Consider the following 23,030-nt stretch of genomic DNA (forward strand, 5'->3'; position numbering starts at 1 on the left):
CTCCCAGCATGCTGCCTTGAGAGCACACGCCGAGGCGGTTGGAGACCGCCACCCCGCCCCACTTCCCTGGGCTCGCTTCCTGAACTATCCGGGGGTTGATTGGCTTTCTGGGACGTCGCTCACGCGCCTTGCCGGAGCTTCGGGTTCTGATTGGATAAGCCGGCTGTCGATCAACGGCAAGACGAGGATCCCGGGTTCTGATTCTTCAGTCGCTCCGTCGCTCACAACGCACGGCGTCTGGCGCCGCCTGATTGGCTCCTGCCGCGGACTAAGACCCCGCCCCCTTCGGCTCCCCGTGAAGGACTCCGTCACCGCCGAAGCCTGGCCCACGCCCGCGCGTCCCGAGCGACGATTGGAGGAAGCCGCTGCCCGTCAAGGCGCGCGGGCCGCCCCCTCGCGTCCCACCCTCGCGCACCGAGCGCGGGTCGCGATTGGCCGAGCGGGCTGTCACTCCGGCCGCCTGCCCCTCCGGCCGCTTCCCCCCCTCTCCCCCCGCCGCCCCCCTCCCTGACAGGAGCCGCGCGGGCTCCGTGGGGCCGGGACGCGCCCGTCCCTGCGGGCCCCTCAGGGGAGCCGGGGCTGCGCCGCCCCCCTCCTGCCCCAGGCCCCAGGCCCCAGGCGGAGTTGTGTGGGGGCAGACCGGTTCCTGCGCCTCCCCACGCCCCCCCCGCCCGGGTCCGGTTCTCCCCTCCAGGATCCGGCCCCGAACCCCCCCCCCCCCCCCCCTCAGAGCAGGGTGCGGGGGCGCCGCCAGGGCCGCCCTGAGGCGAAACGTGGCTTTCCCTCCCGAAGGAAGAGTCAGGCGGATGGCGCGGGGTCACGGTGCCGTTTATTAAAACGAACGCAGATTATCGTTAATTGCCGAGGCGGAATTTTGCAACCCCGCGTCACCGGCGTGCCGCGGAGCTCCCAGCAGCCTGACCCTGCCCGAGACGCCGCAGGGGCAGGCAAAGCCCCGGCTGGGGCTTGCCCGGGGGGAGCCTGAGCGGGGCCGGTCCGGGCTGCCCCACACAGAGGCGCCCGGAGCCCGCACCCGTGCCGGGCACCGGCCGAGGTGAGCCGTGCCCGCCTCGCAGCCGTGGAAGCCGGTGGGAGGGGGGGGACACACGGGCGACACGGGTGCGCTGCTCCCCGAGGAGACGAGGCAGGGGCGGAGGAGGCACCGTGGGCTTTGGGAGGGTTTCAGACGCCCCCCGCGGCCTGGTGGTGCGGCCTGTGCCGGATCCCCCCGGGGATCTGAGGTGATCTGGTGATCGGCCGTGTCGGTGCTGATGGCTGCGAGCTGCCAGGTGGTGACGGAGCCAGTCGGAGCCCGCGGGCTGCCTGCTGAACGGAGCCGCTCCCAGGGATGCGGCTGCTCCAAGCACCTGGTGGCACACGGCAATTACCTGATGGCATTGCTAAAGAGAGCGCAGACAGACGCGTGGCAATGCCATCACCTGCGCAGCCCAGCTCCACCAACCTGAAGGGGAAAGGAGGGAAGCTCTGGGCACCCCTGGCTCCCGAAACCGGGCAGCACTGGGCTGCCCAAACACTGCCTGCCGGGCTTGGGCGGGCGAGGAGCAGCTCTTTTGCAAGCCAGGGTCCCCCATCCCCGGCCTCCCTGCACCAGGAGCTGTGAGCAGCAAACTTATGCAGGGTGGCTGCTGGTCCTGTGGCACCCACTGGCTCTGCCAGACGAGGCTGGGCACTGCTGAATCCCTAAGCCCAGCCTTTGTGCTGCCAAAGTCCGTGCTGACGCTGGCATGATGCACCCATGGGGGCTGAATCCCCTTGAGAACAGGCTGGCTTGGAAAGGTGAAGTATGAGGACAGGTTTGGGTCCTGTTGCAATGCAGCGTGGCAATAACTGCATGCCATCAGGTCGCGTGTCTCTGCTGAGCTGGAGACGTGAGAGTGAGAGTGGTCCCAGGCCCGTCCTCCTCTGCCACTCACCTTGCCCTGTGTCCCAGCTGCAAACCTAGTTCACGGAGATGTTGATCTCTGGTCCTTGGCGATGCATCAGCTCAGACTGGAGGGAGAAGTGAGGAAGGGATGAGGCTGGCGGTGCTCCCAGCCTTGCTGCAGCAGCTGCATCCAGGGGAGCCAACCCAGGCTGCTGCCCGCAGCCTGGCCCAGTGGCTGTCCCAGACTGCCACCTGAAGCACTCAGCATCACCGTGGTATGGTGTGTGCTGAGCCCGTGGCCCAGCTTTGCTGGCTTCGCTGCAGTCCCTGCTCCTATGCTGCTTCCCAGATGAAAGCACTCAGGGCTTTGGTACAATTTCAGCTGGGCTCGGTGCCTTGCGCTGAGGCTGTTGGCTCTACCTGCCTCTCCGGGCTGCAGATGCTGCTGCCCTGAGCTGCACGCCCAGGCCAGGCTCAGCCTCAGCACCAAAACATCCGTGGAAACAACAACAACAAAAGAGCACAGCTCCCAGGACATCACCCACCTCCTCAGTGTCGCTTTCCTCCTTCTCATGCTTCCTGGGCAGTTTCCCCTCTGCCTCCTTCCTGCCTGTTTCAGGCATGATGCTGTCCAGCCAGCTCAGGTCGTGCAGGGAGAAGATGCACTCCAGCCCCTTCCGGATCCCCACCAGGGCTAGCAGCTGGGGCCAGGGAAAAGTGCAGGTCAGCACAGCACAGCGGTCAGGGCTGGGGCACCGTGTGGTGCTGCCCACGTGGATGCAAGTCTGGGTAGGTCTGTGGCTTTGCTCTGGTCGCTGGCAGGGCCAGCAGTGCTGTCTGGTTAACAGGTACGTCTTACCATCACTGGAAAGATAATGGCAGCCACAGTGGACTTGAGGACCCAGAGCACAGCTAAGCACAGAACCTGGATGAACGTGAAGAGGTGCACTCGTCGCAGTGGCACGTGGCGGAGGTAGAGGAGATCTGGCTGGTGCTTGGCTGGCATCAGCAACAACCGCACTCGATCCGTAAACTGTAGCGAGAGGACAGCAGACTTGGCACACACACGGTGCAGGGAAGGGACACCGGGCATTGTAGACACCTCCAGCTTCCAGGCAGCTGTCACCCACCTCCCTGCCATGGCCACTCACCGCCTGGCTCAGAGGGGTGCCAGGAGTTGCCCCTGAGGCAGGCGGAGCAGGCAGCTGCTCACGGGGTCGCTTTGGGCGGGTTGGGGGCAGGAGGGGTGCATAGTTTGTGTTTTGGCAGGATGGTTTCTACCACCATTTGTGCAGTTCAGCCCTCAGGCTCTCTGCCCCCGCAATTCTGTGCTGGCCGCCAGCGCTGCTCTTGGGATCTGTTATAGGTGAGTTCATCTGAGCAGGGCACAACATTGCTCCAAACCAGGGAAGCTCTTTCCAGGTAAGCATTTAGAAACAACTCAAGCTTGTCCAAAGTGCAACCAAGGAATAATAACACCTTGACTTCCCAGCCTGAGCTCACAGCATGTACCCGCAATCATGTTCTCATCAAGAGCTGGACGACTCTTCTCTTCTTGCAGGAAACTGCCCCTGCATTTAATGCTGCCCAGCCCTCCCCACCCCCAGATTCCCCAAGCAAAGGGAGGAGGGAGGTTTCCCAGCTTATCCAGAACAGGGTAATTGCAAGGAAAAACTACCATTTAGAGGGAAAAAAAAATAAAAAAGGGGGGTAGATATTACTGGGGCGGGGATTCTCCCCACCCAGGGTTTTGCAGGAGTAGGATGGAGTTGGCAAATCAGTAGTATGGCCAGGGTCAAAGGACCAGCAAGGTCCCCTGCTCTGCCTGCAGCTCCCAGACACACCGCAGGGACGTGCTCCCCTGCAGCTGCGGAGAGCAGGTCTGGGCCATCCGCTGGTCCTCTGCTTCTCCCAGACTACCTGATCTGCCAGTGCAGAAGTCGCTTATGCTCCCCAGCATCCCAGATACCTCTCTTTCCCTTTCCTCTGACCCTTAAAGGCCCCTCTTTGCCCCACTGCCTTGGGCTTGTGGGTACGGTGCCGCGCTGCAACTTGCACAGATTCAAAATCCAGGCTTTGTGCCATGCCTCAAAGTAAAAGCTGGTATTGAGCAAAACCCTTCATCCCCCAAACAGTACCCACAAGCTTCCCCAGAGCAGTCCAGAGGCATGCTCTGTGCAGCCCCACTCACCTGGATGCTGTTCAGAGCCACCACCCCCATGTGCAGGAAGACCCCGTACAGCACCGGCATTGGGATGTACTGTAAAACATCAGGGTGAGGCTTCAGCAGGGTGTGACTTGTGCTCGGTAAGCTTTGTTTCCTTTAAGAACAGTCTGTATATTCGGCCACATTTGCTTACTTCACTTCCAATAGCACAATTTCATGTATTTTTGCTTATATTATGGATCCAAAGGCTTTGCAGCCTAGATGTGTTCCCGTCTGTGCTGGAAACCGATGCAACCAATTTCCATCTTCAGAGAGGGGACACTCACACGGAGTGTCCTCGTGTTCTAGCACATGGCAGGAGTGATCAAATGCTGGAGATAAGGCACCAAGCCACTTGGAGATGTGTCTTAGGGCTTAAGATTTATAAATAGCAGTGTGGCTGGCAAAGCAAAGGCAGGTTTTGAGCTGGGATGGGTGACTGGAGGGCCATAACTGAGCGGGCAGCTCTGTGAAACGGCACCGGGACCTGGCATGCCCTGAGCTATCCCCTGGCTGGCACCGGCATGGGAGAGGAGCTGTTTGCTGGCTGGAGCAGAGCAGGGGCCTGCCACCCCTGGGGTGCTTTCATGTTTACCTTCTCTCTCACAGCCGCATTTCCACGCTGTGCTGTCAGATTCCTGCCACCTGTGTTGCTCAGCGCGGTCTGCTTTTCTCCCCGAGCCCATTCAGGCAAGGAGGGAGCTGGGCGTCACTTTCTGCTCCCCATGGACTCCCAGTGGGACTGTGGGGGTGCCTGGGATTTGGGTCAGCTTTACCGGTGTGATGAAAGGGTCACTGGAGAGGTATTCCTCCCCTTTCCCCTCCCCTTCCCTGGCTGAGCGCCTTCTCACTGTTGCTGGCTAGGTTTCCCTGCGCCAGCTCGACCAGATGCTGGGGGCTGCGGCTGGAGGGGCGTCTGGTTTGGGAACCACCAGACCACGGCCCTGGCCTTGCTAGATGCAACCGCCCCTCACCGACTTCAGAAAGGAGGCAAAAACCACTTGGAGGCCAAAACCAGAAGCTGCTTCCCATACCTTGAGAATGGGCGCCATAAAGACGGAGACTCCTGTGAGGATGAAGACTGCCAACCCGGTCAGCCTCTGCTCCCTGCAGGTAGTGGCACATGTGTCACACGAAGCTCGGGGCTCTCTCAGGCACCCACAGCCCCTGCCTGCCCCCCAGGCACAGCAGTGCCCCGGCTTCCACGGGGTCCCTGCAGAGGCTTTTTCATTTTTGCTGGTGGTGGCAGCGCGTGGGGGCGGCACACAGCAGCGCCCCTGCGCTTTGGGGAGCGTCACGCAGCCACCGAGCCTCACCAGGCACTGCTGAGAGCCCATCCTGGGGGGATCGGGGGCTTCCCCCTGGACACACGAGCAGCCCCAAAGCTGGGGCGTGGTGCCAGCTCTGCTGACTGCTGTGGGTACCTGCCCGTCCCCTGGCGCCACAGCCACAGGCAGGAGGGACACGGGAGCCACCCGGAACGGGGGTGCTGTGGGGGGTGAGCTCAGACCATACCGGATGCCCAGGAACTCGGGTTGCTCTCCCGGAGCTGAGGTTGTGCTCTCCTTCCTGAGGCTGTCCATGTGTGCCAAGGAGATGACGGTGGCCGACACATACCAGGGGAGGCCCGTCACGGAGGTGATGATCATCAGGAGGGAGACGCAGAGGAGGTCCAGGTGAAAGCCTGCCCCTTTCTGCAACGAGGGAGGTCAGGGCCGGGGGGTGAGCTGTGGACCGTGGCAGCACCGTGGGGCTGGAGGGCTCTCACAGGGCACAGGGGGCAAGACGCTGTCCCAGAGGATGACAGACCCAGGGGCTGTCCCCACCGGCCAGCAGGGCGGGTGCCTGTTCATGGTAAGAAGGCAGGGATGTGCCGTGTGCGAAGCCAGTGAGGTGGGAGCTTGCCTGGCTCTGCTGTGACCATTGTCCCTTGGCCCTGTGGAGCTGCACGGAGGATGGCCTTGTCCCCTAGCTGTCTTGGCCCCTGCAGTGGTTCCACACTGGTGCATCTCCCTGATGGCCGGCCCCCACCAAGTCCTGCTGCCTGCCCCTCCTGCAATGGGTGACGGAGGCGTGGGCTGGCAACATCAGCAGAGGGGGAGGCTCGGTGGCACCCCCCCAGAGCTGGGGAGAGGACGGACACCCCTGACACTGCAAACCCCATCGCCTCCTGCCTAGCGAGGGCTGTCTCTGCAGAAGTCAGCGGAGACATTGGCACTGCCAGCGCGGGTGCATCCCTGCCTGGGGCTCCTGTCCCCAGCGGTCGGGCCCACAGGTTGGAAACCCTCAGTCCTCGGTGTCTGGCTTCAGAAAGGGCTCGATCGGCTGCCTGAAGGATGCAGGTACCCAGGCCTAGCAGCAGCCGACCAGCCAGCTCCTTCTGAGCACCCACATCGGTTAAGCAGAGGTGCTGCGTGTAAGGAGGAGACAGTGCCCAGCACGGGACCTGGCCGTGGTTAGGTGTGCAGCTCGCCCCTGGCTGCCCAGCTTGTCCCAGGGCTCCCACGTGGGGTACAGCAGGGTGCTCCCCATCCACGGCCGGCACCCCACCCAGCCCCTGCCCACCCCCTGGTCCCCATTCACCTTCAGCTTGTACTCCTTGCGGTTAAGGATGACAGCCGTGATCTGCTGGTCCATGAAAATGAGGATGGTGACGAGGACGGCGGGCACTGCGGCTGCCAGGCAGACCCACCAGGGGTTGGCTCCAAAGGGGAGGACAATCCAACCCCGCGTGGGGTTCGTGGGCTGCGGAAGGCAGAAGGATCGTGCTAGCTGACGTGATGCCACAGCAGGGTGAAGAGACCAGCCCATAGGTGCCCGAGCTGGAGTAACACGGGGACCTGCGGATGTTCCTTGCTGGGCAGCGTGACTCACCCAGCTGCCCTACCAGGACACCCTGGCTCCGCCTGAGCAGGCACCACGAGCGAGTGCCGGGAGCTGGGCACACCTGGAGTAGCACGTGCCCTCCCGGGACACAAGCTGTGGGGGCAGCAGCTAAGTGCTGGGTAGAAGAGGAGATCCTGCAAGTTTGACGACAGTGAGCCACGAGTGCCCAAGGCCCTCGCAGGAGGTGGCAGCACACGTGGGCGACAGTCCAGCTCATGGAAGAGGCTGAGCCTGCTCCTTAGTGCTGCCAATCCCTCTCCACACCCAGGGTGGGGAGCCCAAGCCCAGGCTTGAGCTCATGCCTCCAGCTCCAGCATGAGCTGTAGCGTGAGGTGGTTGTCCCGCATGAACAGGACTGGGCCAGATGACTTACAGACCACAGGATCGGCTGCAGCTCAGCCCCTTGTATGCAGTGGGGGAACCTGCACTGATACAGGGCTGAAGGGCTACAGGAGGACAGCCATGCCAACAATCCGTCCTGCATTTCCACCCAGACCACGCTGACGGGAAAGACACCAGCAGCAATGTGAGACGGTCTGCACAGGGGATGCAGACCTGATCGCTGACAAAGCTTGCAGTGCCCAGCACCAGCACATCAGCCTGATAGCACGGTGGGACTTGCTGGAGATGGACTGGGGCACTAAACCCAGCCAGGCTCTTTGTGGGGAGAGGTAAAGAGGTGAGCTCCTGGAGGCCTTGGCATGGCAAATCCCCACAGTCCTTGGGCATCCAGGCTCCCCAGCTGGCCAGAGTGGGTTTGGCAGGCCGATGCTTGCTGCTCCAGCTGGTTCTCCTGTTGTCCATAGGGACTACGCTCCCTGCAATACACCGGGGCTGGATGGGCTACACCTGCTTCCCATGGAGGAGGGATGCCAGCTTTTCTGGGCAGCCCCCTGCCTCCTCTCTCCTCCAAGGCCCCCTCGATTTGTGAGACAATGCTGGAGACAGTTGACAAGCTGGGGAGATGAGCTAGCAGCCTCCTGCCAGCAAGGGCGAGCCCTCAAGCACCGGTGGTGTGCGTGGGACATGCCTGGGCTGGCCTGGAGCAAGCAAGTTGTAGCAAAGGCTCCATTCTTCTACAGATCCTCCCTCCTCCAGGCTGAGACCTTGCACAAGCTGCAGCAGCCCCCTGCCCTGGTGTCTTCTCCCATCCAGTGGTGCCTGGGCAGCGCTGTGTGCACAAAAGGCCAGCCAGGGCCCACAGCCCCTGCCCTGCGTGCACCTCTTTGAAAGTGCTGCCAACTCCCCGCCCGCCAGTCACCTTCAGCTCACTGGGAACGAGGAGCTTGGGGGTCTCCAGGCCAAGGGCCACGTCGATGGCACAGAAGATGAGGATGGCCAGGATGATGGAGAAGTCGCTCACCAGCTTCCGAAGCTGCAATGCCGCAGACAGGGAGGCTTTTACCTGGGCTGGCCGGGGACCATCCCCAAGCAGCTGCGGTGGGGGGGACGATCCGCGCACCCCAGAAACATGGCAGGGCCAGCCCCAGCCGGGCGGCTGGGGACCACTTACCCCTGTGGGAAAGTAGCGGCTGCTCTTGAAGTGCTTGAGCGCCGTGCAGCAGAGGAAGGTGCCCCCGAAGAGCAGGAAGGACAGGAGGGTGATGTCGGGCACGTACTGGCAGCTGGCCCCCAGGAGCTGGCCGCCTCGACTCAGGCACTGGGCCCGGCTCAGCCAGGCAGGGGCTGCGGGAGGCTGTGGGGATGCGGGGAGGGAGCAGGAGGAAAGGGGCCAGGGATGCGGGCACCCGGAGTCCGAGGGCCAGGGTGGGCAGCCCTGCACTCTGTGTCCCCCCCCCGCTGGGAGAAGGGTCCGTACCTGCTGCAGGGCTGTGGGCGAAGGGAGCGGTGTGTCGGTGTCATTCCCTGCGGAGACGTGGCCTGCAGGAGGGTGGTGGGAGTCAGTGCCCTGGGGCTGGGCTTGGAGCAGCCAGGACCCCGCTCCTGTTGCATCCCCAGGGGGTTCTGAGCTGGTCTGGCTGCCCAGGCAGGGCCGTGTGGGACCCCCGAGGCCTGGAGATGTCTCCGGGCAGCAGAGGGAGGGCCTGATCGGCAGCTGTGTGCTCTGAGTGGTGTCAGGCCAGGGCTGATGCATGGGAGTGCAGGAGGGGCTGGAGCCAAGTTTTACAGGATACATCCCTGGCCCAGCACCTCGCAGACCCTGCAAGGCTTCCTCACATCTTTTCCACCTCTTCAGTGTTGCCTCCTCACTGCCATACTAAAATACTCCTTCCCCAGCTCTTCCCGCAGCCCATTTCCAGCTGAAGCGTGCAAAACTTCAGTCATTCAAAGTGATGTTTTCCAGCCCAAAGGCCTGCCTTTGGGGTTGTAAAGGCTTGGGAAGGGCTTGCCTGAAACATCATCACACTCAGAGGCAACAGCAGCACTAAGCTCTGCTCAGCATTGATGCTTTTGGTACACAGTGCCACTGCCCCACTGCCACAGCGATCCTGCAGACGTGGTGATCTCCATGTCACTGGAGACACATCTCATCCAGACCCCGTGAAACGCCCTCTGATTTATAGACCAGAGTATAAACTGCAGAGGAGGCCTGCCCTGGTGCTGCTGGACCCCCCACCTCCAGTGGCCAGCTTCCCCCATCCCCAAGCTGCAAGAGCTGGGCTGTGCTCAGCGGGGCGCTCCAACCTGGGTGACCACAGATTCAATGAGGGAGTGGATGGATGGTGCCTCTGCCCTGATTCCAGCCACAGGTCACAGAGGGGCTCGGCAGGGGTCCCTGGCACGGGACGGGGGGGTCTGTCACCAGAGTCAGGAAGGTAGTTGCCATATCCCATTGGGAAAGGGCTGGCCCAGACCAGCCAAAGAGGCAGAATGAGGTGACGTTTCCATGCAGTTGGCTGCTCGCTCCTGTGTCTACACCTGAGCAAGCCGTGGGGATGCCCTGGGACAGTCCCTGACCACACATGCCCTGGTTGAGGGGCACAGCCAGCGCATGGGACTGAGAAGCCTCCTCCCGCTGTGGCTGTGAGGCATCCGTGAGCCAGACAGCCCTCATCTGCTTTGGGGACCACAGCGCTCCTTGGTGCCAAACCTAGCCCCTGGACAGACAGGGCCTGGACAAGGCAGGGCTACGCTCTGTGGTGCCTGGGACAGGAACACCGGCTGTGCCCACCTTCATCGCCTCCCTTGTTCCTGCTCTGAGACAGGCTGGTGGAGACCAGTCCACAGCAGAAAACACTGAGGCTACTGGGCTGGGGCCCTGCCACAGCCGTGAGGTCCCCGTGAAGGTACAGCCCCTCGTACACAGCCAGTGCACTGCCCACCAGCGTGGCACAGCCCCACAGCCACCCCAAGCAGCCAGCCTGGGAGCTGTGCACGGACCAGGAGCTGCAGCAGGCAGCCTGGGCTTACCTGGGCTGGACAAGTTGCAGGAGCAGCTGTACAAGGTCACATCATCAGTTCGGTAGTGCCAATTGATGGGGAAGGCTTCTGCCAGGCTCAGCATCTTCTTCAGGGAGTCATAGATGAATATCAGGCTGATGAGAGCACAGAAGCCTTCCTCGGTGAAGCGGGTGAAGTACTGCACCAGGTGGCTTGCTTCGGTGGCCACCAAGACCAAGCCGAAAAAGGCCACCCAGAGCCCGATCCAGAGGCGAAACTCCAGGTAGTCCAGGCTGTAGTCCCTAGAGGGAAGGGTGACCCAGATCCTCAATACAGCACAGACACACGAAGGTAGCCCGTGCCTGGCCAGGGGATGGTGGCAGCAGGGGGGTGTCCCCTGAGGAGCCCCCCTCAGCACAGTCCTTACTCGCTGAAGGAGAAGAGGAGGCGCTCGAAGACCAGCACAGGACCAGTGCTACTCAGGATGGTCAGGGGCTGGCCGGAAAAGAGGCAGAAAATGGAGCCAGCAAAAGCAGTGCCCAGGAAGCTCTCCAGCACGCCCTGCAATGCAAATAGATGGGGTGCCATGACCGGGTATGCAGTGGAGACAGGGGGACAGTCTTCACATGGCTGCCTGAATGCTCCTGTGCTGTCAGCCTGACGAAGGACAATGGAAAGGCAGGTTCCAGGGTGACAGCCCCGCAGGCAAGGGAGGAGGGGAATGCAGGGCATGTGGGCCTGGCGTTGCTGGTGCTGCTGGTACTAGCTACTGGGGCTGGTACCGGTTGCAGGTGTGAGGAGACGCTGCTCAGGGAGCACCTCTGGGTTTATCCTCAGGCTGTCACCAGAGCCAGCCCATTACAGGACCAGGTCCTGACACGGCTTGGGGATAGAGCTGCAGAAGCAAGGCTGGCCCAGGGGCTGCAGCTTCCCTGGGCTCACTGTGGGGCAGCACACCAGAACACCACCAGCCCCATCTGTGCCTGCAGGCTGTGTCTTGAGGCAGCTGCCATCCCTCATCCTTCCTGGGGAGCAGGGGAAGCCCCAGAGTGTGGGGCCCTAGCTTGGCACTGGGGCCCTGGGAAGGCCAGGGAAGGGCAAACTATTGTCCAAAGACAATGCTCAAGATACACGGGCCTGGCCATCACTCCATGGGCACCCACAGAAGGTGGTGCTTCACGAGGTCCTGCAACCCGGCCAAGTGGTACATGAGCAGGGAGGTTTGTGTTGTGCTTCCCCTGGCAGCCCTGCCCTGAGGACACTCATTGCCAGGCAAGCCCCATGTGCCTACCCTGTGGCATGGTTCACGCCCAGCTTGGCACCCTGTGAGCACACTGACCTGCATGTTGGCTGTTGCGTCCCCCAGCATGCCCCCAAAGGTGATGGCATTGGTCACAGTTGCCAGGTAGATGTAGAGAACTGCTGAGAGGCACTGAATGTGCAGGGCGTCAGAGAAATCGCTCCTGTACCAAGGTGCCTTCCTCCGGATGTCTCGGACCAGTCCCCCAAAGAGCCTACAGCCGGAAGGTTGTGAGAGGAAAGAGGTCTCAGAGCACTCTCTCCTGATGGCCAGAGCCCCACCAGCTGCTGGTCCCTTCCCTTGGAGCTACCAGCCAGCACAGTTTGGAGGTGGTGGCTCTGGCAGACTCGCTGGGGAGGACCTTTGAACTGCCCAGCTAAGCTAGGGCTGATGGAGCAGGCAAAGGCATGGCCTCACCCTGCTCCATGGCAAGGGGAGCGGCTGACGCCTGTCTGTCCAGGCACTCACCTCCCTGTCCTCTCCAGCTCCTCACTGAAGTGCGGGTGGCCCAGGCCAGGTCTGTCCTCAGCAGCTGCTGTGCTCCCATTGCAGTGAGATTTCCACTCCCGCAGGTGCATGGAGATCCTGAGGCAGAGCCAGGGAAGCCTGAGCAGGTAGGCTACAGAGCAGAGCCCTCAGAACACCGATGCATCTAGGAGAGGCTACGAGGGGACAGGAAGGTTGGAGAGGGAAGAGGGTTGTAGGCAGGGCTGGAGGAACCTTGTATATTCCCTGGCAATGAGGAGGAGGGAAAGGATCAGGAGGATGATGAGGAGAAATTCCCTTCACCAGCTGGCAGGCCAGCCCCCGAATGAGCCCCAGCCGGACCGGTTCTAGAGGGGGAGCTGGGCGAAGCAGGAGGTGTCCTGCTTGGAGTGTGCTGAAGTTCCACATTCCCAGCAGCTCTTGCACAAACAGGACATTGTGTGGTTTTGCCATTCCCTCACTGCCAAGAGCCACGTGGGACCACAGGACCAACAGCACTGGGGACCGTCGCTGTGATCTGCACTAGTTGGAGATGTGAAGGGGCTTGGCTGGGACTTCACTGGCAAAGATTGGCTCCTGGGTGACTTCATCCCCATAGAGACCCAGATTTCAGCATCACAGGCTTGCAGCAGAGATCTTTTGCAGCAGATCTTCCCCCAGGATACCTCTTATGCGGAGACGGCAAACAGCTTGGTGGAGGAATTCGGGCACTGGCATCCCATTTCCCAGGAGGAAGCACGGTCAGCTCATCCAGAAACACATCAATTCCTGCAATGATGTCCTCTTGGTTCTTAGCCTGCAGGGCAACCCTTTGGAAGAGCTGTGGTGATATACAGTGGATTAGCTGTAAAACCCTGCATTCAGCTACTCAGAGCTATTCCCCCAGCCTCCCAGCCAGGAAAGCACCCATACGCTTCATTACAATGGGTGTGCCTAGATCCTACAGACCAAGCCAAAATCTTTGTTTTCTTATCCTAGGCAATGGAAGCTGCCAGCCTGCTCTGTCCTCTGCTTCTCACACTGCAGCCTGCATTGGAGGAGTCTTGGTATCCTCAGCTCAGCCCCATTCCACCCTGAGTGCTCAGGACAACTGCTGCATCAGGCTTACCTCGTCTGTCAGCAGTGTGGCCATGGCCCTTCCGATCTCATGATAGGCTTTCACTTTGGCGTGGGGGCCCAGCAGAATGAAAAGAAACCTATGGACAAGACAGCAACCCGTGAACATCCCTGCACAAAGCAACTTCTCCTGGGGGAGCTTCTTCTGAGGGCAGGCTGCTGTGCTGTTGGGATCCCAGTGACAAAGGCTCGGCAAGCTTGAGGGACTGCAGATGCCAAGCAGTCTCCCCTGCACATGGGGAGGTGGGCGCCTACCCCAAGCAGGAGGCTGGGGGCGGTGGGCAGAAGACAGGACACACACCTGCTGCCCAGTGCATAGAAACCGCGCTCACCCAGGAGACCACAGGGCACTGGGACCCCAAGGTCTGCAGAGATGGGGCTGACTGGGGTGGGAGGCAGCTCTTTGGGGCACAGGAAGAGTCAGATGCTTGACGTGTGGGTTCACGCTCATGGGGATGTTGCTCACAGGCAGTTTGCAGGAGCATTGCCATCAGGAAGGAGAGCTTGCTAGCTGCATGGGAAGCAAGGTTTGATAGGACTACATGGACATAGGAAGAGAATGGAAAGAGGGCTCAGAGCCCTCGAAGAAACATGGCTAAAGTCCCACACCTCACAGACAGCTGCAATATAAAGGCTACAGAGGGACAGCCTGACCAGATATTTAACCAAGTCCCCCACTTTTTTTCCCAAGACTGCAGAAATCTGTTACTGTCATGATACACAGAGGCTGCAGAGTGGTTACAGTGATCAGACCCAGATCAACATCCAGAAATGGGACAGGGGAACTATTCTGACAGCATGAGCAGGGCCAAATGTGGATGAAAAGAGCCTGCTCCAGCCCTGATGTGCAGTGTCAGTGCTTGAAGCCTCCCAGACCCTGCTCCATGTGGTAGGAAGGAGAGGAAAGCAGTACAGAGCAGCAGCTGCCGGGGATTTCATTCACATATGTGCGTGCATCGGGACAATGGGAAAACCAGACAGATAAAATCCTAGAGATGGAACTGGGGGGTTGATAGCTCCGGATTGTTGGCTGCATCCACATGGCAGCTCAGAGTGGCAGGCAAAGGGGAATGGCATTAAGGGTAATGAGATGGGTAGGGACAAACTCTCTTGCTCCTGTTCGGGCCCGGAGAGGAAAAAGAGCCATTTAGAAAATATGTGGATAAGCGTTGTTGTCAGCCATATAAAGACACAAGCAGTGCTCCATGGGGTATGCCTCGACCTCAAGCCACACGATTCCCATCAAGGAGACTACAGGAGGTGAATGTCCTGCTTCTATCCCTTCATCCTCTGAATGCTCTGGCTGCAGTGACCAGGAGGTGGCAATGTTCCTCCAGATCCCTGTCTGTCTCCTCAGAGTGCTTCCTAAGGAAGTCCCCAGTTCAGAGAGACCCACTGGAACTTCCCTGTTACAGCTTCACATGATGCACTCTGCAAGCATGGCAAAACATCTCTTGCACCCGCTCCTCTCCCTCTATGCTGACAATGCCCCATACTAGAACAAGAGACACCCCGCTGCTCTGAAAAGCATCCGTCAGGCCAGCTTGGCAGGAAAGAGAGAGGCTCCCCGAAAACCACATCCCTTTCCAGCCTCGAGCATTGATGCTCCTGGGGAGGAAGCTGAGTGCATCCAGACCCTCCTAGGGAGGAGGGTGAGTGCAGAGTTCAGGTGGGGCCAACACAGGGGTCCGTCCCCCCAGCCTGCCTAGCAGCTGCTGACACTCTGCTCTCAGCACTTCCCAGCTGCAGGGAACTAAGCTCCTGAGGGACTCCGGAAAGCTGGAGTCAGGCGGTGAGTCAGGGTTCTGGGACTGTGCGCAGGCTCTTTGTGTGGCTTTGGGTGTCTTCCCCTTTGCTTTTACCAGGTAAGTCTAGTCATTGGTGCTTAGCTCAAATGGTTGTTCTGTGCTCCATGGTCCAGAGCTTGAGGGATGCAGGAGCGAGCGGGGACAAAGATCACAGAGGGCACTACAGGGCTGGAAAAGGGGTTTGTGTGGCCAGCAAAGGGCCACTAGCCAAGCTCCAGTTACCTGCTGGGGAAAGCAACTTCAGTCAGTGAGCCAAGTGCCACCACCTCCCTTAAACGAACGAAGACGGTAAATGGCTTCTTCAGGAAGTCAACTTCACCAACCATAACGTTGGCAACTTCGGCCCCTGGTGGGAGCTTCTTCTTAAATCGGTTTCTCAGCTGAAACAACATGGAAAGGAAAGTCCGTGTAGGATGACATCTGCCACAGCACTGTCATGTCTAAGGCAGCTGCTTTCCCTCTGCTCAGCAGCTGGAACTCAGGATGTGATGGCTGCCCAGGGGCCAGGGAACGTCTTGCAATGAAACTAAGCTGCTGCAGCACTTCCAGCTGCCAGCCTTGTCAGCTGCACTATGCACCTGCCTGGCCATCTCCTTGGGGCATCATGGCCTGGGGACTCCCTGCCTCCCTCAGAGATGACACATCAGGAAAACTTGGTTCTGCAGTGACAAACGCAGGCCTACCCAGTAACAGTAATGCCATTACGGGACAGAATTTTTCAGCCCACTTTGGGTTTGAGGCCAAGAAACGCGTCCATTGCTTGGAAAAATCGATTACCTCCACTGAGACCTTATCCCAGCTCCCTCCTGCCTCCTCTCCTGCCTTACCTGTTCCTTGAGAGGTGTTTCTGAGAGCTGAGCTCTGGCCTGAGGGCAGTTTTTGGCCTTCCCTGTGGAAAAAAAAAAAAAAAAAAGGAACAAGCAGCAAAATACATGTGGAAGCAAAAGCTCAGCATGGGTATTGCCCCAGGTAGGTGGCCCAGAGGCAGCAGAGACACAACAGGAGGGACGGTGGTGTCCCGACTCACCAGCTGGGGCTGGGCCGTGAGTGGCTCAGCTCCCAGCACGGGCACAGCCAGGTGCCAGGCATACCTCTGCAGGGACTGAGGCCGAGGTCAGCGAGCGCCAGCAGTGGGGATTTGGTGGCTTGGTGCCGTGGCTGGAGGAGCAGCAGGGCTGCCAGGCGGTCCTTCAGCTCAGGCGGCAGCGCCCGTTCATTGGGCTGCCTGCAAAGCGCCTTGTCTGCAACAAGGACAGGGGAAGAGTTTAGCTCCACGCACTGCCCAGCCACAGGGCTCTGCCAGAGAAAGGCCCCTTTTGCTGGCCTGGCAGAGCCACTTTGGCTACCCAGCAATCCTGTGTCACGGCTCTAAGTTAGGGATCTCCTGGTGGCCTGGCCCCGCTCCCAGAGGCAGCTCATCCTATGAGGTGACCTTTACGTCTCCCACGTACCAATTATTTCCTTGACACTGTGGGCATCCAGATCCAGGAGCACTGTCCCCTTCTGCAGGCATGTCCGCAGCTCGAAGAGGCTGTGCAGGGGGAGGGCTGGGATGTGGGGCATGCTCCAGCGCTCCCCTCCATCCTCCACCTTCTCCTCGAACTTTATCCACCTACCCAGGAAGAATGACAGGGTCAGTGGCACGAAGTAGGCTGCTCTGGTGTCCTGTGCCCAGCAGCAGGAGCCGCAGATCCCTGATCTCAGCATGGGGCTAGACCAGGTAGGATGGGGTTTGGGGGCCCGGGGCTGGCAGTGTGGGTGGCTGGTGGCAGGGGCAGCCTGGGCAGGTACATCCCTGCCCCTGCCACCTCACACCTTGCTCTGAGTTCCTGCCCAGAGGAATTTCACCCATCCCCATAGCTAGCAGTGCTTGCTGGCAGTCAGAAGAGACGTGTTTTGAGGCATTTACCATGAACAGGCTGTGCCAAATATTTGCAGACCAGCACACACAGAGATTCCCTTTGTCCCACCAGCATGCGGCGCGGTGCGAGCGTGCCCAGCTGAGTGCCGGCAGGCCCAGTGCTGGCTGTTCCTCCAGGCAGGCCCAGGGGAGGCCCATGGCGGCTGAGGCGGAGCCTCGGGCACAGCCATGCTGGGAGAGGACAGCTGAGTACGGAGGAGAGCCGCCAGCACACCGACTTTTGGTTCTGGGGCAAGGGCACCCGCTTCCCCTCCATTCCCTCTGGCCTCTGCAGCAGGCCTGCTGCTGCCGGAGCCCCCTTTCGCACGCATCCCAGCATCCTGCCCATGCATCCCCATCTGCTGCAGAGGGGTGGCGTGGCGAGGGGACACATCCTGGCCACGCTCCTACCCCACACCAGCACACGGCTGGCCCTGGCCCCTCTCCACTGTGCCTCTGCCCCAGGGTCCCATCCTCCCTCCCTGGCCCGAGGTGACCCAGCCAGCCCTGAGCTCCATCTACTCCTCCGCTCCCGGCTCTCACCCTCGGGTTGTTTCTGACTCCTGCTGCCTCAGGCATCTGAGCCATTTCCACAACCTGCTCCTTCTTTCCCCCTATGTACTAGTTCCACCCTGGCAGTGCTGCCCTATGGCCAAAACATTTTTCCAGGCCTTTCTTCCATACTCTAGAAAAGAGATCAAATTGTCTCCCAGGCCTTCAGGTTGTGTGCACAGGGACCATGGCCGCAGGCCTGGTCCCCCTGCTGGGCTGAGATCCAACTCCTCAACGCTGTCCCAGAATTTTTGAGGAGAGCAGCACACCCTCATTTTCACCAGCAATTTCTGGGAAGGTTGCATCCACTTCTCGGGAAGAGCTGCCCAGTGTTGCTGGACTGCTCATGGTCTGCACCCAGGCTTCGCCCCTGATGCCAGTGCACTGCAGGATACGTCCTTCTCCCCAGCTCTTCTATGACACCTACTTTCCCTGTTTTCCCACAGTGATCTTGCTGCTACGCTTTCGGTTCTGCTTCAGCTTCAGCTGTGCCAGGCCAGTGCTCAAAGACAGTGAGCAATGAAGCACTGTCCCATCACCAGCTTGCAGCATAGATGCTGAGGCCTTGGAGAGGCAAGAAATGCAGAAGCAGAACTAAGGAAATACATGTGTCAGCACTGTGCAAAGGCAGGGTCACTGTCTGCACCTTGCCTGACACTGTGTCCTCACGGGTGGTGGAAACTTTCAGATGAAATGAGTCACTCAAAATTAGGAAGAAGAATTTCTTGGAAGACACAGCATGGGCACTGGAGGGGGGAGAGCAAACCGAGCATCCCTGTTGTTGAGGAACCATTACAAGCCAGAGTAAGGCAGGAGACTTGCCCAGCAGACAGCTCAGCACTGCTGGAGCACCTAGTAGTCTAAAGACCATTTCACCCTGCGTTCCCCAAGCATCACCAGCTGGCCTGACCACAGCACGAGTGCCTACCTGGCCGTCTCTTTCCACTCCAGGCCTGCCAGGGTGCTGAGCAGCTCATTGAGCTGGATGAACAGCAGTGGACACTTTCTGTCCCCCACCTCTTCCTGTTGCAGGATGGCACGGACTCGCTCTGCTGCTGAGGAGATGCTTGAGGCAAAGATGCTGCAGCTGACCACTGGGTAGGGGACATCGGAGCTGCTGCTCGGGGTGTCTTCTTGCCTGAGCTGTGAGTGGGCATCTGCTGCCTGCAGAGCTGCGCTGGCCGGCCCAGGCACTTGGTCTCTCATTGTGACCAGCGACTGGGAGCCACGTGCACCGGCTTTGCTGGGTGCTCACTCTTCTGGAGTTGCTGGCATCTTGCTCATCTCACCCTTATAAAAGCTGTGAGCCGGTTCAAACTGGCCACAGACTAACAGCCAGGAGCCAAACCCCAAACAGCATTATCAAAATACAGTGGCCAGCCCTGAAAACCTTGGTGTCTCTGGCTCCCACTGCTCCTATTCCCCAACCTGGGCAAGAGACCTGGGGACCCCAGGTCTGCCACCAGCTGCCTTAAACCTGGGCTTGTGGGTGACACGGCCCATCCTTACCCACCTCGCTTGCTGCTGGGGACAATGACATGAGCCAGATAACCATCGTGATGGCTCTGTGATTGCTGCAGTGAGGATGAGATTGGGCTTTCTTGGTTAAATGTCAGAACCCACCACCCACACCTGCCTCCTAGACCAACCACACACCTGTACATGTGTTGTTGGAGGAAGCAGCTTGTCTACAAGCACTCCTGCACCCTCCCAAAGCTCAGTGGACTCTGGAGAGCACACAGAAAGGCCAACCCCGTGAAGCCAACGACAGTATGGGTGCGTGTGCCAGGCAGCCCTTGCCCACTCTCCCCACAGTGTGTGGGAGGAGGGAGCACACGGCCCCATGGCAGTGTTTGCCAGGGAGGGGGATGTAGCACCGTGCTCTTCCCTTGCTGCAGTGGGGCAACGGGGATGTGCGACAGGGAAGGATGTGTCACCGCTGAGGAAATCCAGAGTGGGGCAAGAGGGAGCCTTTGGGAGATGAGGAGTTGCTGGCGGGCTCACGGCAGAAGGTGAACAGTGCGTCATGAGTGGCGACAAGGGCCATCACGGCATGCAGAGGATGTCACCATGGGATGAGGCAGGCAAGCGGATGTTGCAGCGTGTGCAAGGAGGAAGGATGTGGGGACATCTGTACAGCCCTCCTGGGCAGAGGGAGCTGGCACAGTGAAGCCACAGCCAGTGGAGACAGAGCCTGTGCCCTGCAGTGCGGGGCCGCCACAGAGCTCAGTGCTTCCCCTTCCCATCACTGCTCCACCAGTGCAGGATGAAGGGACCAGCCCTCACTTGTCCTAGCAGCAAGGGGCTAGTTGGCCTACTCGGACCGTCTTTGACCCACTCTCACCATCCCCAAGCAACTGTTAGCAGCCCACCCTCCTCTGTGAGGGCAGCTGGACACCCCAGCCTGTGCCTTGAGCTGGCCACGCCTGGAGAAAAGCTGACGGCAGGGAGCTGTGCCGCTGGGCCAGGGCAGGATGGAGACAAGCCTGCTGTGTTGCCACAACATGCAGCCCTGCCTGCACTGCCGTGGGGTTTTGCTACCTTCATTCCTTCCAAACAAACAGTCCCGTTGTATACAGTGCAAATACCACAACATGCAACACAAACAGCCCAGCAAACACTGGCTGTTTGTACTGGAACCAGTCGGTCTGTGCAGGAGTTGGTGCTGGGAGCAGCCTGGAGCAGGGCCAGGCACCACCATTGCTGAAGTCACGTTTCAGGGGAGCACGGGTGGTCATAAACTCAGGCCCTAGTGCCAAAGGGGCACACGATGGCCTGTGGTGTGCTCGTATCTGCTCCGCAGTAGCTGTAGCTTGGGCTCAATGGGCCAGGAGCTGAGGCTAAGGCCACGGTGGTAGCTCTGGTCCACAGTGAGGCACTGGGATGTGCGAGACCCTCTGTGCTGAGCAGGGACAGGAACTCTTTTTGCTTGTGCTGCTCAGCCTCTCCTGTGCCTTCCCCAGGTAGCTGTGACAGTCCTGCACTGGTCCCCATTCCCCATGTGGCACCCAGTCCCACCCCAAGAAGGGCTCTCATCTTGTTTTGGTCAAATGTCTTTTTCCTGCTCCTCGTCCCCCCGTTCCCTGCACACCTCCCAGCCAACCTCATTATCCCAAAGCTACAACCACATCTGCCTCGTGCCTATCCACTGCCCTCTACCTGCATCCCATCGGTCATCGCAGACCTCCAGCAAACCAGGTTTGCTCTGGCACCAGCAGCTACTGACTGGGGCTTCCCACCTACCAGGCCCATCCCCAGCCCCTTCTGGGGCTGCCACGCTTCCCCAGTGCTCCTTGGGCGAAGTGGGAGGTCATGACTGGGAACTGCACTACAGCTTCAGCAGCCCGCCCCACACCCCCAGGCTGTCCTGTTCTAGGGGCAGTCATTGCCCACCTGGCTCAGGAGACACTAGACGTCCTCTCTGCTCTGCTGTGTTCCCTGTCCTTGTCGCTTCTACCTGCTTCTCCCATCACGTACCAGATTCTCACTTCTCCCTTTCAGTTTAATGCTGATCCTTTTCTCTCACTTCTCTGCTCACTTCTCAGCCACATCTCAGCCTGCCACATCCCCAGGGATCCAAACACTGCCCTCAGGGCTGGACCCTGGCACCCACGTCCTCCAGAGGCCTTCACCACGCCAGCTGTGCTCCGTGTACCTGCTGGGTTGTTTGCCCTGCGATAGCAGTGTTTTCCTAAGGAGTGTGCCAGCGCACACGGATGGTTTGCAGGTTACCAGCTACGCAGCAGCTTTCATTTGGCCTGTGGAGAGCCACCTAGGTGTGCAGTGTGGAAAAGCTGACCTGTGGTTTGCTTCCAGAGCAGAGGTGAAGACGGGGCATGTGTGCAGGCAGGGACTGTGGAGCAGATCCCAGCCTGCAGTGCCTGCCCCTCCCCAGCCGCTGGCTGCTGTGCTGCCACAGGCAAGAAAAGTATGGTAATAGGGAAAGATAAAGCGTGCTCGCCCTTGGATTTGCTTTCTCTCTGGTGTTCAACACCGACCTGCAAGGAGAGGAGTAGAAAGGGATCTGTACACATCTTTCCCGGGGTATTTGATGGGTGTTTGAGCTTGACCTCCACCTTGGTTCTTCTGGAATAACCAGCTTTTTTGGCCGTTTTCCTCCTCTGTTTGCAAAAGGTCTTTTTGCACAGTGGCTAGAGAAAAGAACAGTTGGAAAAAAAAAAAAAAGTGTTTGCAAAGCCACTGGAACTGGCCCAGGCCCAGGCCCAGGAAAAGCACCTGAAACCACTCTGACCCTGCTGTAACAGGCTGGCAGCGTTTGCCCAATTCAGCCAGTAGCATGGGCTGACCTGTCTTGAGCAAGAGTCACAAAGCTGCTTCCAGGGCACAGCAAGAGCTTTATTGACCTCAGCACTGCCATACGTGCCTGGGTCTGTGCCTCAGCAACCCGTGAATGAATGTAAGGCTGGACATGCAGAAGCAGCAGGATCTTACAGGTGAGGACTTACAGGACTTAAGAGACGAGAAAGGTGGGGGAGGCTTCAGGGCACGCAACCTTCTCTCAGGTATTCCTGAGGCCCCATTAGTAGACCTGAAGGCTCGAAAAGTGATTCCTTATGTGCTTCAAGATTATTGGGGCATTCATGTTTCTGCATCCCTCATGAGGGTGCTGCTCCTACACAGCTGCTGCTCCGGGGATGGTGCTGCACAGGAGCAGACAGAGCTCTGACAGCCCTAGAGATGTGGGGCCTCGGGACTGGGAGGCAGCCAGCACACCAGCAGCACAAGGCAGACATTTGGGCAGAAAGGCTTCCTGAGCTTTAGAGCAGGAGAACACAATGTCCACGCGAACAACAGCCAGCAGAATATATTCGTGCCACAGGGGCTGCTGGTTGCTGCAGGCAGGGGGAGGCTGACAGGCACGGCAGCTGCAGAGGTGCATGGCCCGAGAGAAGGAAGCCAACAAACACAGACCCAGGGGCACAGGTGGAGGATGCCAGGATCTTCTTGAGCAGGAAAACAGAATTAAACATCTCCAGCTGCTTCGCTCCTGGGCAGGCCTGGCCAGTGAGGCTGCCTCTGAGCTGAGACACAGCTTAGTCAGGTCTGTGGACTCAAACCCAGCTCTGGGTCTCTGGGAGAACTGCTGATCTCAGCCACCCAGGACCTGACACAACTCACAACTGCCCAGTCCTGCCAATGGTAACACCAGCAGGCTGCGCTGCCAGTATCGGGGCTTTTCCAGGGTCCTATGCATGAGCCACAGCTTGAAAACACAAACCTTTACTGCTGCTCACCCACTAAGCCAGAGTCAAACATTTTGTATGGGCTGAAGAATGCAGGAAGCAAAACCTCCTCCACAGATGACACGAGCGGGTGCCTTTCTCTCCTTACGTGCTCACTTGCTTTGTGCTGCTCCAGGTAAGTCAGGGAAAGCACCTCCCATGCACGCCAGCCGTGCAAGACCATCCTTAAGGGTTCTGGTGGAACGTGGCTGGGAACTGGATGGGCAGAAAATCCCTTCCTGACACAGGGGCATACCGGGGAATGAATGTGTGGGAGTCCTGGAGGTGCCAGCACCTCTGCTGCTC

At 59.6% G+C, this 23,030-nt stretch overlaps 1 protein-coding gene across 9 annotated transcripts; it reads right to left on the minus strand.

Moving 5' to 3' along the window:
- Nucleotides 1-654: 654 nt before the first annotated feature.
- On the minus strand, nt 655-19,097 carry SLC4A9 (solute carrier family 4 member 9). Of its 9 annotated transcripts, none has more exons than XM_083799124.1 (21): nt 18,410-19,097; nt 16,481-16,641; nt 16,121-16,270; nt 15,857-15,918; nt 15,252-15,409; nt 13,214-13,301; nt 12,771-12,925; nt 12,088-12,204; nt 11,659-11,833; nt 10,747-10,880; nt 10,350-10,621; nt 8,797-8,858; nt 8,491-8,673; nt 8,239-8,352; nt 6,675-6,836; nt 5,607-5,785; nt 5,126-5,198; nt 4,077-4,145; nt 2,745-2,918; nt 1,935-2,586; nt 655-1,367 (listed from the first exon to the last, which is right to left on the minus strand). In XM_083799124.1, the coding sequence occupies exons 1-20, from the start codon at nt 18,685-18,687 to the stop codon at nt 2,302-2,304; spliced, it is 3,051 nt and encodes a 1,016-aa protein (XP_083655250.1). In that variant the 5' UTR covers nt 18,688-19,097; the 3' UTR covers nt 655-1,367; nt 1,935-2,301. The 9 variants fall into 9 exon arrangements, with proteins under 9 accessions (XP_083655250.1, XP_083655249.1, XP_083655248.1 ...); XM_083799123.1 differs by having other exon boundaries at nt 1,935-2,010; nt 2,431-2,586; nt 8,491-8,858; XM_083799122.1 differs by having other exon boundaries at nt 8,491-8,858.
- Nucleotides 19,098-23,030: the final 3,933 nt, after the last annotated feature.

Source organism: Anser anser, assembly GCF_964211835.1.
Source record: "Anser anser genome assembly, chromosome: 14".
Taxonomy (NCBI): Eukaryota; Metazoa; Chordata; class Aves; order Anseriformes; family Anatidae; genus Anser; species Anser anser.

What these genes read in the sequence shown, in the direction of transcription:
- SLC4A9 (XM_083799116.1), bottom strand. Translation starts at nt 18,687, where the DNA reads ATGAGAGACCAAGTGCCTGGGCCGGCCAGCGCAGCTCTGCAGGCAGCA. An exon ending in GAGTGGAAAGAGACGGCCAG is followed by an intron (nt 16,642 to 18,409) that starts GTAGGCACTCGT and finishes CTTCCTGGGTAG; the next exon opens with GTGGATAAAGTTCGAGGAGA. An exon ending in GCAAGGAGTACAAGCTGAAG is followed by an intron (nt 5,786 to 6,674) that starts GTGAATGGGGAC and finishes CCCTCGTTGCAG; the next exon opens with AAAGGGGCAGGCTTTCACCT.